The 17,567-nt window shown below is 38.7% G+C and overlaps 1 protein-coding gene across 1 annotated transcript; it reads right to left on the bottom strand.

Annotated features, from left to right (window-relative positions):
• Positions 1-4,281: 4,281 nt before the first annotated feature.
• On the bottom strand, positions 4,282-15,005 carry LOC143600619 (flap endonuclease 1-like). The gene is made up of 10 exons (XM_077078250.1): positions 14,950-15,005; positions 14,731-14,847; positions 14,595-14,653; positions 14,347-14,406; positions 14,205-14,258; positions 14,063-14,111; positions 13,926-13,973; positions 13,774-13,839; positions 13,617-13,667; positions 4,282-4,383 (listed from the first exon to the last, which is right to left on the bottom strand). The coding sequence occupies exons 1-10, from the start codon at positions 14,959-14,961 to the stop codon at positions 4,282-4,284; spliced, it is 618 nt and encodes a 205-aa protein (XP_076934365.1). The 5' UTR covers positions 14,962-15,005.
• Positions 15,006-17,567: the final 2,562 nt, after the last annotated feature.

Below are 17,567 nucleotides of genomic sequence, written 5' to 3'. Positions count from 1 at the left end.
GATGTTGCGAGTGGAAATAATAGTTACCCAACTAGAACAGCTCCTGGAGGACCCGACCCCCATCATCACTAGCACCTTAATTAGGTAAATCATACATAATGTAACGATTCGAGCTATTTGACATAAGATATATCATATGATATATATGTAAGTGATGTGTTTCAATCAATGGACTAAATATTGTATTATACTTATTTACACACATGGTTCAACCAGTTGTCTTATTTACACATTTGTATAAATGTTGTTAGCTGAAATGAGTATATACTTAGTATCTCATGGCATAATCCCTTAATATGCACATTTCAAGAACCCACAAAATATGTGACATATCACATATGATGGACAAAAGAGCTAGTTCTATATGAAATAACATCTGATCAAATATGAAATTGAAGTACGTAAAGATATATGAATGGGTTACGTCACTTTTTACTTCAATGACCAACGTGTTTGTTTACGTAACATGTATTTTAGTATTCGAAATGAATAAATCCTACAAGGAATTTTCGAGCAGGTAAAATGGTGTAAATCTCCTTTTCAGATTACACCGTTCATTCAACTAGGGTTTCGAAGATTAACCAAAAGATCCTCCATAGAGTTCTTATTGATGTTAATTCAAACTCATATATAAGTGTGCCATGCACGCAACCTCAAACGGCTAGGCAGCCTTCGCATGCACGTGTTTTATTCGACCGAGTGAGTATATTAAAATTTGAATATAGTCTAATAGTTTGTTACAGTACCAAAGGGCCTTTGGTATAACGGTGCTAAGATGTTGGATAAGGCTTTTGTCTTTCCAAGGGGTGAGAGTTCAAGCTAGTCCCGTTCGTTAAAATATGCAATACATAGCAGGAGCAGAGTTAGATCTACGTTAAAATGAAAATAGTTTGTTAGTACAAAGTTTAAGTCTTATGTTTTGGTTTACGGAAGTTAAGTGGGTATAGTTTTCCTATTTAAGAGTATGTTATATATATGTTATCTCCCTGATATGATGTTAATCAATAAACGTATTAAGCTTCTACACATATATCTATACGATACTCAAAAGGTGTTTTGAGATTGTGTTCTTATACCTGCATGTGGTATCAAATCCTAATGTGATCCTCAAATACTTGTGTGATAGAATCTTTTAATTGCATCGATCGCCGTACTTGTATTTGAAGGAGACAAATACGAATACTGGATTGTTCAAATCAGAGCCGGCCCAACTTCATTTGGAACCTAAGCTAAGGATTTGACCCCCCCCCCTCTTCTAAATATATTATAATTCAAGTATGCCACATTTATATAAATAAAAAGTTTTTGGTGTATAAAATGTCATCCTAAAGTTGTTGAGATAACAATAAATTTAGATTGCGATATGTTGTTTTATTTGACGAACCCAACCCATTTTAAGTCAAAATGTAGTTTATTAGTTGGTTACTAACCTTATTTTGTAAAAAAATAATTACCTACTTTATAAATTGGTTTGAAGCTATTAAGTTCCCGTAATAGCTAGTCAAATAGAAATAAAAATAAGAACTCAACAATTTTGAAAAGGGCCTTGGATTTGTTATTCGATTTAGACATCCAAAATGTTAGGGTCGGCCTTGGTTCAAATGAAGACCATCATTCAATCTCAATACTTGAGAGAACTAGTCGAGTTTGTTATCAGCGAAGAAAATACAAATTAGACACAAGTTAAAAATGGAAGGAAAAAGAATGCTCATGCTATGGCCATCATCTAACATGCTGCATATGACAAACTTTTTTCCTGAATCATAGTCGCTACGGCAAACAACTAAATAAACATGGATATATAGAATATTCAATTCCAACGGGACTCACAAGTTAAGGCCACCAAGCTACAAGGATTCCAGAGATATTTCAAAAATGTTTTCACAATAGGAGAAATGATGGCGATTATTTCTCACACGTTATGGCCATAGTTAGCTAGCAGAGATCATATGGTGAAGGGAAACTTGATCAAACTATTATGTAGAAATATTATGTGGCCGGCTAATGAGTAAGTGAAATTAAGTTTTATGTTTATAATGTGTAATATTGCACGTTTGTGTTATGTTTAGTTATGTATGTCATCATCATCATCATCGTACTCAGTATATCCCACCAATAACAAAGCTATGGTAGGGTCTAAGGAGGGTAAGATGTAGATAGCCTTACATCTACCCCATAGGGATAGAGAGGCTGCTTCCGGTGAGACCCCCGGCTCGATATGTTTAGTTATGTATGTGGAGGTAATTATAAAAGCTTAAATGAGTATCTTGAAGCACTTATAGTAGATATTAAGCAATAACACAGACCACCGGCAGACTTTAAGTGGTGAGGTTGTCTCCCTCTCTCGCGCGCACGCACACACACACATATAATATTATTTTAGTATTTTTAATACACGTATGATCCATAACACAGACAGACACACACACACACACACACACACATATATATATATGTATATATTATTTTTTAGTATTTTTTTAATGGGTTTTGTGGATGTTTTCTAACTTTGGGATTATTTAATTAACTTTATTTAACTGGAAATAAGACTAATTAATTAATGGGTTAACCGGTTAAACTTTAAAAGTAATTTAGTTAAAACTTATATGATTTTTTTTAATAAAACTAACTGGCAATGGCGTTATTGTAAAAAGAAAAAAGAAAGATTTGAGGTCGTCTGAAATTTTTGTGATGTATGTTCCAGACGAAACACAAAAAGAATGGGGCGGTTGACCCCTCTCCTCTCTTAGTAGCTCTGTCAGTAGTAACCGACCTTCTTCCCCATCGTCTAGCTTGTGTGACGACTTTGTTTCTTTTCTTGTCCATCTCGTCATGCTTATGTGTTTGCATTGTACAGATGTATATTATCAGGGGCGGACCTACGCTGAAATCCTGTGAAAAAATATAATAATTAGAGTTATACATGTGTTAAAATCCTGACCGACCCAATGAAATTTTAAATGAAAAGAAAAGATTGAATTTGCACTAGCGGGAAATATTCCGTTGTCGGTGAAGATGCTGGAGGGAGCTCAAAGTGTTGATTAAAAGAGGAAGAAGATGACTTAATATTTAAAAGTGGGAATTGTAATATAGACTGCAAAAAGAAGATGGTCTAGTGTACAGTAAATTATATCAGTAAAAGACATATCTATCTTTTTATATCTTACTTCATTATATTAATAAACAAATTTTCCGTCTTTCATTTATTGTATCCTTAATATATATTCATTTACTATATTTATTGTTTTATCAGATTTCTTTTAATGTTTAGTATACACATGCTATTTTTTTATAGAATAAAAACTAGATGAATATATGATTTTGTGATCTGACCCGACCGAACATCATAGTTTATCGGACATGCATATAGTAGTAAATTTCCGATCCCCATGAAAAATATTATGCCCATGAAATTTAAGAAAATTAAGGGGAAACATTAAAGTTTGAGATTTTTCATTAGCTTTGCTAAGGAATAATAATAACACAAGGAAGAACATGAACTAGTTTTTAGGTTAAGTTATTGAATATATAGTTACGACAAAAACTAACATTTAGTTGCTAAATATTACGTTTCACGTCCTTTTTTTGTTATATGGTATTTTGTTTAGTTATTTTGTTATTTTTTATACGACCGCACCCGTCTTAACCTGACCGAAAAAACGAATCGGACCGGTAAAGAATTGGTATACCGATTTAACCTGAACCAAACAGACGAACCGGACCATGATAAAATTCAAATACCGATAGCCAATTGAGTACTGACCCAAAAATATTCCGACCCCCGGCCCGTAAAATTGTTTTCTCGATCCGCCACTTTATATTATGTTTTATTTACTTTTCTAATGTTGTCGTAATCATAGCTATAGTCACCTTAGTAACATTGTGACACTGTATGCTGTAGCTTCTATCACCAAAGTCCTTTTTACTCCCTTCTAAAATATATGTTGGTTGTCAAGAAAGTTAAATGAGCGACGATAAAAAATTAATATAACTTGATAACCATTTTAATCTTCAATACAACTTTTTTTTTTCTTTATTTCAAGACATTATGAAGATTAAAATATCATCAACACAAGCAATTTCTTGATGAAGATAAAAGGAAATGATTAGTATACAGGAAGAGATCATGATCTGTTTTGACCTCCACTTTTTCTTTCCACGTAGGATCACATGGTTACAATTGGAATTATCCTTATATCAATAAAACGATGTTGGTATTATACTATGTTGACCGTTGAAAGTCCAAAAAAAGCAGCAAACTTTCATGAAGATAAACTATGATTAGGCCTCCCTATATCCAAATGTATTAAACTTGCTTATATTATTATGTTGTCGGCCGTGTCCTGTAGTGCTTTTGGTACACGAATGCATCCCATCAGCTGTCTGCACAACCCAACAAAATTGGTAAAAAAGTATTGTGAGTCGAGTAAGCAAATTGGATGAGAAAAACAGTTAAACGACACGCTTTGAATCTTTTGTAATATAAAACAAATGACACTAAGGTCAAGTGACAATTGACGCTTTGACATGCATGTGACAACTAGGTTGATCATGAAAAGAGGACGAAAAGTTGGTGTCTTTTGAGTTTAAAAAAATAAAGTTAGTTTACTTTAGATTATGACCTATGTCGACGATTATCAAATGATATATGTTAAGTGCCTTTAGATCATCGCTGACTAGATAGGCAACATAAGGACAATGGAATAAGATACCACAGCTGTTTGAATATACTTGCTGATCACTTTTTGAAGTCAATAGACCTTTTGGTAACATCATTCCTAGAACACCCATGATCATTCTTTCTCTCTATGAAGTCAACTTTAAAGCTTTTATATATAATTATCATTTAACAATTTCTCCTAATAATAATTGTTTATTAGCAACTAATATATAAAACATATATATATATATATATAAAATAACAAAGATGATATATTATAGAGTATATAAGAGAAAGAGAGATTAATAGAAGAGTACATTCTTACTTAGAGGTGAAATACCAAATACATGCCATTAGCTAGTTATAGTGCTAGAACATTAATACACACATAATGCCGACATAAACTGCATTTATAACAATATCGGTAATCACACTAAACACTAAATGGTTTTATAACACTCCACATTGCTTATTAGCTTTAGACTTAATTAGTAAAAGAAAATAGCGGATTATCCTTCAATACCTCGCGTGATGTTGCCTCATGTAAAAGCTTGGTAGAAAATTACCCAGTAGGACACAATTATAGGTAAAGGAAAAAAGAACGATGGGTCTTTTCTCCCCCTTGATGCTTTTGGATATGTTATGCTGTTTTGTTAAAAACATCTAATTATACTAATAAAAGAAAATAATAAGGATGATGTGGGAATCTCACATTCATTCTAGGCCTAATCTCTCTTCTCATTCATCCTACCTATTCGTGGGTTATGGAGCAAAACCATATTGACAAATGGGTTATAATTTTCTTTCTAATTCTCTAATCTATCATTTCATCCATTCTAACTATCCATTGGTCATGGGCCAAAATAATTTTGGCAAATAGGTTATAATTTCATTTCCAATTCTCAAATTTCTCATATTATTTATCCTACATATCCATGAGTCATGGGACAAAGCAGTTTTGAGAAATGGGTTATAATTTCTCTTTTAATTCTCTCATCTCATTTATCATAGTTATCCACGGGTAATTGGTCAAAACAATTTTTGCAAACATTGTATATAAAAAAATCAAATTTGTAAATTTGAGATTTTAGACTTCTTATTGTGTGTACTATATATTTTATCTTCTTTTTACCTATAATTTTCTTCATTTCTTTCAGATAATGGATCTTTTTATTTTTATTATATGACAAATCCCGTGTAATACACGGGATCAAAAGCTAGTTACTAAGAAAACTCAATTGGAGAAAATTGGAGAAAACTTAGTGAAGGGAGTGCAATACGTAATACTTTCCCTCATTTTAATATGTGTCATTCAAGTGATGGGTGCAGATCTTTTGTGAAGGTTTGTTAAAAGCTTTTGTGGTAACTAATTTGTTCGTTTGATCCCTATTATGCAATTCTTTTAGTTGAGCAATAATGTATGATCTTTATGAAAAACTTTCATTGCCTCCTCAGTCCTCTCGTGAACAAGTGCCACAAGATCCACATTGTGTTGTGAATTAAAATCCCCTTATTTTGCATGGCAAACTAAACTTGTTAGATGGATTAGTAACATATAAACTGCACCTTAAAGGTATCAATATAATTGTTTAATTTAACATGTTCACGTGCATATCTCTTTACTACACGGATGAGCAAATGATACAGGGCATTTTTTTGTAGCATTTCGGTACCCATTTTTGAGGTATTCGGGATCAGTACTTTCGGCACCAATATTTTTTTTATGTTCCTTTCATATACCGTACCAAGCACTTGCAGTACCGGTACCCCTTTATTAGAATTTCAAGATTGGTATTTTACTGGTCCGATGCGGAGCTCATCCTTACTTTACCAGACAAACCATATTTGGTGGGTAAATTAAAATAAATAATATATCTAATCATGTATAGCTAGCAACACATATTAACACACATAGTGAACTTAACTACGGAAATTCAAAACCAAATTTAACTTACAACTTTATGTTTTCTTTTAGGTTTCATCAAGTTTAACAAGTAAGTTTTAATTTGTTACCGGCAGCATATATATGATTACTGATTTACTGCAACCATTATCTAATATCGATATCCCATAAGTTATTTACTGGAATATTTTCTGTGTTAAGCATTATAAACATGGTTTTGGCCGTGGGTTGTTTCTTAGCACTCCATTAAAGTTTCCTCCAAAATAAATAGAATAGCCATAGGTTGACCTTCTTGAGTTCTTGTCTCAATACACCATACCCAATTCGCATCGGAATATCTAACAAGTTTGTTTTTGGAAGGTCTATCGAACGTAAGACCATATGAAATGGTTGCCTTGACGTATAGAAGTATCTGTTTCACTTATATTTGAAAATGAGACGTAGTTGGAGTCTTGGAGAGTGAAGAAATTGGCTTAGTACTCATAATTTGCTCTCATTTCTACTAGTCCTTGCTTGGTTGACAACATAGGAGAGGTCCGGTCTAGTGATGGTAAGATATTGAAGGGCCCCTACAATTAATAAGTGGAACTGTGGAAGTGGTGGTGGATGAGTATCAGTAAAGGTTAAGAGAAACAAATATATATAACGAAAATAAATTAAGAAATTGAGGTGAGCTATAGCTGAACCTTTTAGATTAAAATCATGATACATTTACTTGTTGTGATAGTTTGGAGATATCAAGGAGTGTAGTAAAGTGTTTATTTCCAATTAGTTGATGATTCTAATATAGCTAATAGTGAAATTTATAGATTTATGTGTGGGTTTAAACTTAAAAGACGCACGGATTAATTTTTTAAAAAGCCAACTTAAAATAACACCTCTTCGGATTAGAAAAGCCTAACCCGAAGTACAAAAGACGCAAGAATTAGCTGGTCTAAAAAAATTATATGGTACTGAGTGAAATTTATTTATAACATTTCACGAATCAGGAAAATGATAATAGAAAATTGTGGAGACTAAGAAAACTTTGAAGAGGTAGGTCCCAGCAGAGCCCAGTTGGACCCGCAAGACTCACCTTGAACAGGGACGTCTGCGCAACGACCAACTGCTCCAGCAGGACCCACCATGCTCAGAGAACCTTACGCGCAGTACGCCAGCTGTACCCGCAGGGAAAGCCTCCCAATGGTGAAGTACCCCGCCTGTTCCCGCAGTTGCGGATACAAGCCATCAGGGAAGGCTACCCGCACTAACAGCAAGGCTACACGCACAAGGCACTAGCTACTTCAGTAGTCACATGAAGGAATGAGCAAGGCGGGAATACTCCCGCCTAAATGAGCCAGTCCGTATGCTTCTGGAAGATCTTTTGTACTATACCTACTAAGGTATGGGCAGAACAGACGATTTGACCAGAACAGCCCATGAACCAATCACAGGGTGACAGCTCACCGACAACAGTACGAGGAGGAGTACCCTCTAGTACTGTTTGTCACTATTAGCCGCTGCCTACTCACCAACCCTTACGATGGGACGTGCGCAGCCTACAGTTGGTAGAACAGTGCGCAGCCGGCAGTAAAGGAACAGTGTATAGCCGACCTTATTACTGTCGGCCGTAGCCTATCCACCAACCAGCATGGCCTGTGCGTAGTCCACTGTTGGTGGAGCAGGAATACTATTCAGCCGGCTGTACCTTCTAGGAAACCTACATTCGCCTATAAATACTCCAACACCTTGGAATGGTAAGGACATCATCTGATATCTCTCTTATCTAGCAATCTCTTAATATACACTTATATTCAGAGCAATCTAGTCTGATTCTCACGCCGGAGGGTGGTCACAAGGAGGAACCCCCCCTTCTCAGTGACGAGCTTACGGTGTCTGTTTTGCAGGTCCCCTGAAGAACAACCTTCTCTGCTGGACCTCATCCTCGTGGGAAACATTACTTAACCCCCAGATTATCTATAATCTGCCCAGGGTTCACTTAGTGTTTCTTCATTGGCGCCATCCGTGCATAAAAGCTAGAACTAATCCTTAGTTTTTTCAAAATTTCTGAAAAAATGGTTAACGTTACTCCGGTCCAAAGGCCAGTAATCGACCAAGAAACCCCGGTAACCACAACCCCAGCAACTGGGGGGAACACCGGCGGTTATACAAATCTTACGAACACTACCCCGGTTACCCAAGCCGGGGCAAGTGCAGTAAATATTCCACTGGGGTTCACTGATGCCCAGTTGGAAAAGCGAACGAGGGTCCCTCGCCAAACACTAGATCAAGTTAAGGCGTGGGCCGAGGCACGTCAGAAAGAGTTCCAAGCTGAATTGGATGAACGCTTGCGTTCAGTTCAACAGGCTGACGAATTCGGCAGTACTCGCCAACATCTCAATATGAATAGTGAGTGCGAGTACTCAGACGATGAGAGGGAAGAATCCGATACCGACGCAAACCCTCGCCATAAGGCGAAAGGGAAGCGTAAGGAAACGGACTTCCAACCAAAAAGGAATTTTGGGGAAGCCTTTAAACCAACGAATGCGGAGAGAAACCCGCGTGACTTCTCCAAACCTTTAGACCAACTGCTAAAAATGCAGGAAAGTCAAAGTTCGCAAGGGACATTGCGGAAGCAATCGCCCCGAGAAGTGCCAAACAAATGTCCAACATTGGCACTTATGATGGTCTATCCGACCCAGACGACCACTTGAACAGATTCATTACGGGGGCAACCGTCAGTAACCTGACGGAAACCACGTGGTGTTATATGTTCCAGATGACTCTGGTTGGAGCGGCCAGGGCATGGTTCGACCGTTTACCGGTCCACCACATTTATGATTGGGCGGACTTTCAGAACAAGTTCAGCCAGCACTTCAGCCAGCAGAGGAAATATACTGAAGAACAGTGGACGATCCTCAACTGCGTTAGAGAGGAGGATGAATCTTTACTAGACTTCATCACTCGCTTCAACTCCAAAAAGCTAAGTCTCGGCAACATAAGTGAAGACCTTGTTCGCGCCGCTTTCATCCAGGGCGCCGAATACCCAGAGCTTATCCGCACATTGACGGGTAAGGATGGCATGCCATCAACATCGGATGCCATCATGACGGCGGCCAAGCGCTTTGCCGAGACGGAGAAGCAGCTGGGAAGGGATCTTCCCCATAGTACACACCTCTACACGCAGAGGACTAGAGAAAACAATGTTCGGATCGCCCGGCAGAACAAAAAGAGGAAGCTAGGTATCTGGCAGTCAAGGGTAAACTTTGACACCTCATCCAGCTCTCACCCTCTTGTTGGCGGAAGAAATCACACACACCCTTCAAGCCAAAAACACAGGTGGACGCCACTCAACAAAAGCGTCACGGAGATATTTGCCACTGAAAAGCTACCATGGCCAAAAGCTCCAATGATCCGGCAGCGACCTAATGCGGATCAGAGCAAATCCTGTGACTTCCACGGGACAAAAGGTCATAGTACGGAAGAGTGTACATCCTTGAAGGATATTGTTGAAGCATTCGTCAAGGATGGAAGACTGGCACACCTGGTGGCATCAATCAAGAAGGGAGGAAGGAACGACAACCAGTACCGAGGCAACGGACGAAAGCCCGTTGACATCAGCATCAACATGGTTCATGGCAAGATCAGAGGAAGAAAAAGGCGAACGACAGAACCATGTGCGTGGAAGGAAGCGGAGGTGCGCTTCCCGCGAGTGCCAGGAGGACCCAGCAAAGAAGGCCCTATCGTCATCAAAAGCCAGCTGGGGCACTACATCACTTCTCGCACTCTTGCTGACAACGGCGCCTCGTCAACGGTGATGTACAGGCAGTTCTTCGACAAGCTAGATGACGAAGACAAAGAGCGCCTGGAAACGATCTGCGCCTCGATGGAAGGGTTCGATGGCAGCACAAACACCCCCCTGGGCATCCCTTCTTTCCCCGTCACTCTTACGGACGGGAATCACTCACGCACAGAAGACGTGGATTTTGTCGTAATGAGGAAGCCACACCACACATACGACATTCTCTTCGGAAGAGACGGGATGGCAAGATTCAACGCCGTGGTATCCTCAGTCCACGGCATGATGGGATGGCCAACAGCTGAGGGTGTAGCGATGATCACCGGCATTCCCCAGGTATGCATCGCATCTGTCTCATCTAAACCCAAACCAAAGATGGCTAAACCAACCATCACCGAGCCAGAAAGATGGGCCTTCAACGGCAAGTACCCTGACCAGGCCGTTTCCATTGGCCCAACAGTCGTTGATCCCACACGCACCTTACTCAAGCGCTTATTACAGAAAAACGCTGACATCTTCGCGTGGACACCAGCTGACATGACTGGTGTACCCCGAAGTAAGGCAGAGCATAAGCTCAAATGCGATCCGGCTGTTACGCCAATCGTACAAAAGCGCAGAGTAATGGGGCCAGAACAAACTAACGCGTGTAGAACCCAAGTCAAGGAACTCCTTGACGCAGGCATCGTACGCGTTAGTAGATATCAAACTTGGGTTGCAAATCCCGTTATGGTACCGAAGAATAACAAACAATGGCGCATGTGCATAGATTTCAAGGACTTGAACAAAGCATGCCCCAAAGATTGTTATCCGTTACCTGAAATTGATCTTAAAGTGGATTCGTTGGCACCGTTTCGCCTTAAATGCTTCCTGGACGCGTATAAGGGGTACCATCAAATCCACATGGCCGTTGATGATCAGGACAAAACCGCTTTTCGGACGCCCGATGGCACATTTTGTTATCAAATGATGCCATTCGGACTTAAGAATGCCGGGTCCACATACCAACGCCTGATGGACAACCAGTTTCATGCCCAAACTGGGAGGAACTTGGAAGTCTATATGGATGACTTGGTCATCAAAAGCCCTGAACCAGAAGCGATGTTGAAAGACATCGAAGAAACTTTCAACACGCTCAGGAAGATAAACATGAAGCTCAACCCGAGCAAGTGTGCCTTTGGAATGGAAGAAGGGAAGTTCTTGGGGGTCATCGTCACTAAAGATGGCTTCAGAGCGAACCCTGAAAAGGTCGAAGCCATTATCAAAATGGAATCACCTACTACCATCAAACAGGACACTGAATGGACGACTAGTGGCACTTAATCGCTTTTTGGCAAACCACGCGGATAAGTCGTTTCCCTTCGTGTCAACGTTGAGAAACTGTTTAAAGAAAACGCACTTCCGCTGGACACCAGAAGCGGAAGCAGCTTTTCAGGAGATTCGGTCACGCTTGATCGAACTCCCAACGCTCACAGCACCAAAAGCGGGAGAGGAGTTAATCCTATACCTTTCCGCAACAGATAGAGCAACCGGGGCAGTCCTGCTAGTAGAGCGAAAAGGCATCCAGATGCCAATCTATTATGTCAGTCGTATCCTAACAGACGTAGAAACCCGGTACTCTACCCTCGAAAAATTAGTCTTAGAACTTATACACGCTTCACGCAGGTTAAGACGATATTTCCAGGGTCACCCAATCACCATTCTCTCCAACTTCAAACTTGCAAACGTTCTAGGCAAACCCGAGTTATCGGGACGCCTAGCCAAATGGGCAATTGAGTTGGGGGAGTACGCGATAAAGTATAAGCCAAGACCAGCCATAAAAGGCCAGGTTTTGGCCGACTTTATTGCAGAAGTGCCTGCATCGCGGGAAAAAGAGTGCCAGGAAGAGGCTCAACCCTCTCCAGCACAAGACATCAATGATGTCTGGCAACTCTACACTGATGGAGCAGCCAGTAACGAGGGTTCAGGCGCAGGGCTGAAACTAACCAACCCAGCAGGCCAAGAATACACTTACGCTATTCGACTGGACTTTCCAAGTACGAATAACGAAGCCGAGTATGAGGCATTCTTGGCTGGGCTGAGAATTGCGCGTAAGATGGGAGTGAAAAACTTGGAAGCCCACGTGGATTCCATGTTAGTAGCCAATCAAATCAACGGGACGTACACGGCCGTGAACGACACAACGGCCCTGTACCTCGCACAAGCAAAATCCCTTATGCGCGATTTCAACGACTGCAAAATCATACACGTCAAGCGAAGTGAAAACAAATCTGCGGATGCGTTAAGCAAGCTTGCATCATTAGCCTTCACCCACTTAGGAAAGGATATCCGCATTGAACTCCTCGAGACACCTTCGGTCCCGCACAAGGAAATTTGTGTCATCCAAACCGGCACGGAAACATGGATGACACCAATAATAAAATACCTTGCGGCAGGTACACTACCAGAGTCAAAAACACAGGCAAGAAAACTACGCTGTAAAGCACTAAATTATCAACTCATCGATGACATCCTTTACAGACGTAACTTTCTTGGCCCACTCTTAAGATGCGTGGACAACCAAGATGCTGACTACCTCCTAAGGGAAGTACACGAAGGCATCTATGGAGTACACGCAGGTCCCCGCGCTGTTGTAGCTAAGCTACACAACGCGGGATACTTTTGGCCGGGGATGCATACGGATGCGCTGGCATACATCAGAAAATGCAGGTCTTGCCAGCTTTACGCACCCAACACGCACCGCCCGAAGAATGAACTTGTTCCAGTCACCTCTTCATGACCATTTCAGAAGTGGGCCATCGATGTGACAGGCCCATTTCCTACAGCAGCAGGAAATGTTCAGTTCCTAGTGGTAGCCATCGACTACTTCACCAAGTGGATAGAAGCAAAACCCTTAGCCCAAACAACCGCGAAACATATCAAAAAATTTATTTGGGAATTTATTATTTGTCGTCTTGGACTTCCACAGAATTTGGTGAGCGATAACGGCACCAACTTTGCTGATAAGAAGCTACAACAGTGGCTGAAAGAACTTCAAATCACCCACACCTTTACCTCAGTGGCACACCCGCAAGGTAATGGTGAGGTGGAAAGAGCAAATAAGAGCATCGTTGAAGGCATAAAGAAAAGACTACTGGAACACAGATCCGGCTGGGTGGACGAGCTTCCACACGTCCTACGGGAGAAACCCCGTTCAGCCTCACTTATGGCACTAAAATAATAAACTAATGTATTATTTTAAGACTTATGTTAGTATTAATATAGGCAAAGATACATGCCTTATCAGCTTTGCAAAGAGCAGCACATTGTGCCTCTGCTTCAGACGGAGCCTACATAAATACACGTCCAATACATAAATAATATTAAGTTATTATGTGACTTTTGATTTATAACTTATACTCATGCTTCGATAATTTTTCTATTTGACAATGTTACCTCAATGACAGGCACTCCCATAAGCCTGAGAAGTTTTTTACAATCCTCATTATGCTGTCTAGTCACCTGGAACACAAATTACAATATAAACTAACTAATGAACTTCTTTAACTTCACATTATATTGCACCTTGCTCATAACTAGTTACTTACCTTCACTGTACGTTTACTAAATTTCTCAATATCTTCCTTATTGCCAGACTACAATAACATCAAAACCAATATGTGAAAAGAGAATTATCTAAAAAGTTAAAGCACCGTCAAGAATAAAAAAAAAATACTTATTTTACCTTTATCTCCTCATCTAAGCCAGCTGTTGCGTCTTCTCTCCTCGAGTAACTGTATCATAACTCTTAAAACCAATTAAACCTTTACACCAAAACTATAACCATTTTAAAATATAAACCATGCATGAAACAATATCAAAATTACCGTTTTGCAAGCTCTTGTTTCTTCAAATCCGGAGGCGCCCCATCAAAAACATATCTATAAAGATAAAACCAAAACCACTTACAAATTCAAAAACTATTCATTTCACATAACAACATCAAGTCGAGACATAAACCACACTTACACCGGCTTCAATCCAGACTCCAAAAGCCTAATCGTACGATTAAACATCCCTTGCAAATGACTGTCATATGCAAAATGCACAACCAAATATAAATTCAAACCCCAATGTATTGACTTCTTTTAGAAATAATAACAATAACAATAACAACTATAATAACAACAACAATAATAATAATAATAATAACAATAGTAATAATAATAATAATAATAATAATAATAATAATAATAATAATAATAATAATAAGATACCTAGTTACTTCACCAGCCTCATTAGTCAGCATTTCAGTTCCACTTCTTCCAACAACAATCTACATAATCACAATATTATTATTATTATTAAGCACAATACAATATACATAAACTCATATATGTTCAATTTACCTACCAGAAACTGATAGATGCTCATGCTAGCATCAATGGCGATTTTGCGACCAAAATAGCTTTCGAATTTCTGCTCTTTCATGGCCTTCGGTGCATTATCCGCTAGAAGCTTCGTTAAACCCTAAAATCACAAAAAATAGGTCAAATTAATTGGAAAAAACTTCAAATTACCCAAATTGGAAGTGTAATAAGTATAGATGACTGAATTGGGTAAAAACACAACCTTGATCCCCATATTTGTTGATTATTGAAACGAAGAGTAACAGATGTGAAGTCTAATGGGATGTTTGTAATTCCTTATTTTTGCTGCAAATAACTTATAACTTATGTATTATAAGTTACAAGTTGTTAGGGAAAATTAGGTTTTGTGAGTTTATTGTAACCTATAAATCCCTTATCCCTTATGTCTTAAATAAGGTAAATAAGGTATATGAAGGTAAAATAAGGAATCCTAAACACCCCCTAAATTAGGGTTTTTTTGACGATTTTCCCGCCTTGATATATTATTATCCGGTATTTTTTACAACCCTTGTACTATGAAAATAAGCGTGTTTAGACCTTAATGGTTTAGGGTTGGTCAACTTTTGTTTTGATGCTATAAAAAGTTAAAAAGAATTGTGAGAAGTTACTATAAATAGAGTAAATGTTAAAATTGTCTATGCTGTTTGGTTACTTTTTGTTAATTTTGTTTAAAAAAGGCTTTGAAGCAAAATGGTAGGTTTAGTGAGGAAGGTGGTAATTGTTAAATTTTTGGAGGAGAATGATGAGGTTGCTTTGGATGGTGGTGTTTTGGTGAATAATGATCCGGCGGTTAGGGTTTCGTATGGGGGAGACCTAAACTGATGAAGAACCCAACTGCGAAAAAGTTGTTTGAAATTATGGTGAAAAAAAGTAGTTTGTGTTTATCAAATGATAATGAGGGTGAGTTTGTAGTGGTGGACAATCACTGGTGTGTTTGTCTTGTGGTACTTTTTTGTGTGTGTGTAATACATGTATAAAAATTAAATAAGGTATAAGACTAGCAGGAGATCGAATGTAGCATGTTGATTGAAGATGAACAAAAGAATACATTAACCTAAGAATTGGGCCAATTGAAGTTTCCCATAAAGAAAATTTAGTTAGGGCAGTCGATTGTAGATGATGCCTGAAAGTAGGAGGAGTGCTTGATAGCGAACGCTTGTTTTGAGAAGGTTGAAGGATGGAATTAGAGGTGGAAGAGTCTAGGTTCCGGAAAGAGATGAAATGTCTGCTAACACTGTTATTTTATTTGTTCTTTGATTAGTTACGCTAGCTATCTTGCACGTAATTTTGTACAATTAAAGGAACTTGCATGATTGGAACATGATTATGTCAAGAATTGCAAAAATTGAATAATGTATGCTAACAAACTGCTTTAAATGCGATACATGAGATAGTTATGTAATATGATCACTTTCTCTCATTCATTTTTGTTAATGTATAAATGTTTATTCGGTTATCATAGTTCTCAATATATTATTGGTTTATTTAATATATTATTGGTTTCAAAATTAACGTATGTGACCATGTTTGAATGAAAACCAATAAAAAATTGATAATTATTTAAAAAAAGAGAATTTTTTTTAACATTTTGATTTGCTTGATAATAACTTTCACGTGACGATATTTACATTTCCATAAATTAATTTAAAAACGTATTTTAATGTATATACCATACCAATACCAGTTCTGATATTATTTAAGGTATATATATGACGTTAACTCGTCCTGCCTGTGGTGCGCGCATATAATGTATATATCAGTATATGTGTGAAGCCTCGGGTGGGCAAAAGTGAAATTGCACTAATTTTGACGTTATTTTACTAATCTCATGAAAATAACGTTAAAAGTGGCGGAAGGTTAATCAGGCATCATGTGGTGACGTTGATAGCCGAAAGACAATGGTACATGCACCAATCGGCGGTGTCCCAATGGTTGAGTGTCATGTGCCTTATGTCCAAGGCTTGATGCAAAACTACTATCGAGCCGGGGGTCTCACCGGAAGCAGCCTCTCTATTCCTAAAGGGTAAAGGTAAGACTGTCTACATCTTACCCTCCTCAGATTCTACCATAGCTTTGTTATTGATAGGATATACTGAGTACGATGATGATGATATATATATGACGTTAAGTTACATTGGATATATAAATATTAAATAACGAGTTGTTGGAGAACAAACTTTCTTTTTTGGAACCGGCAAAAACTAAATCGAAATCATTTTTGTCGAAGCATGAAATGAATCTGACCTGATCCATGACGATGTTTCCACGGATTTTCGAGATGAACGAACCACGTCTTGATCTTCTTCTCCAGTTACTTGAGACCTGCAATGGTTTTTTAGGGGGTGTGGAGGTGACTGCTAAGAAATCTCAAAGATCTCTTGTTTACAGACACAAAAAAGTGGTGGTGGCTCTTATTGAGCATGACCCCTTAATAAGGAGGTGGAGACCTTCTTATATAGAGAGCCTCGTGGCCACCATCATGGTACCCTAATGGGCCTAGCCCAGTTAGGGTTACCTCCACAAAACCCCCTCAGCCCAATAACATTGTATTAGTCCATGCAATAAAATTAACCAAACTTAATAAATTTAGGGTCGTAAAACCGGGTTTAGTACCATACCCCTACAAGCCCCCCAAGTCCAGCGTTGCTCCTGGGCGCGCAAGCGTCTAGGTGGAGCGCTGGACTTTATGAGGTGTGTTAGGCCATGAGGCGGTTTTTTCCCTTTTCTTCGGCCTTGTCTTTATTGTCTTTGAGTTTTGGGAGGTTTTCTTCATGATGGTGACATGTTGCGGTCCTTATGATAATGATGGTGCCCTGGCAT

Source organism: Bidens hawaiensis, unplaced genomic scaffold, assembly GCF_021521415.1.
Source record: "Bidens hawaiensis isolate Kalapana, Puna unplaced genomic scaffold, B.hawaiensis_p1.1 tig00054503_1, whole genome shotgun sequence".
Classification (NCBI taxonomy): Eukaryota; Viridiplantae; Streptophyta; class Magnoliopsida; order Asterales; family Asteraceae; genus Bidens; species Bidens hawaiensis.
This window is presented reverse-complemented; position numbering and strand designations above follow the sequence as displayed.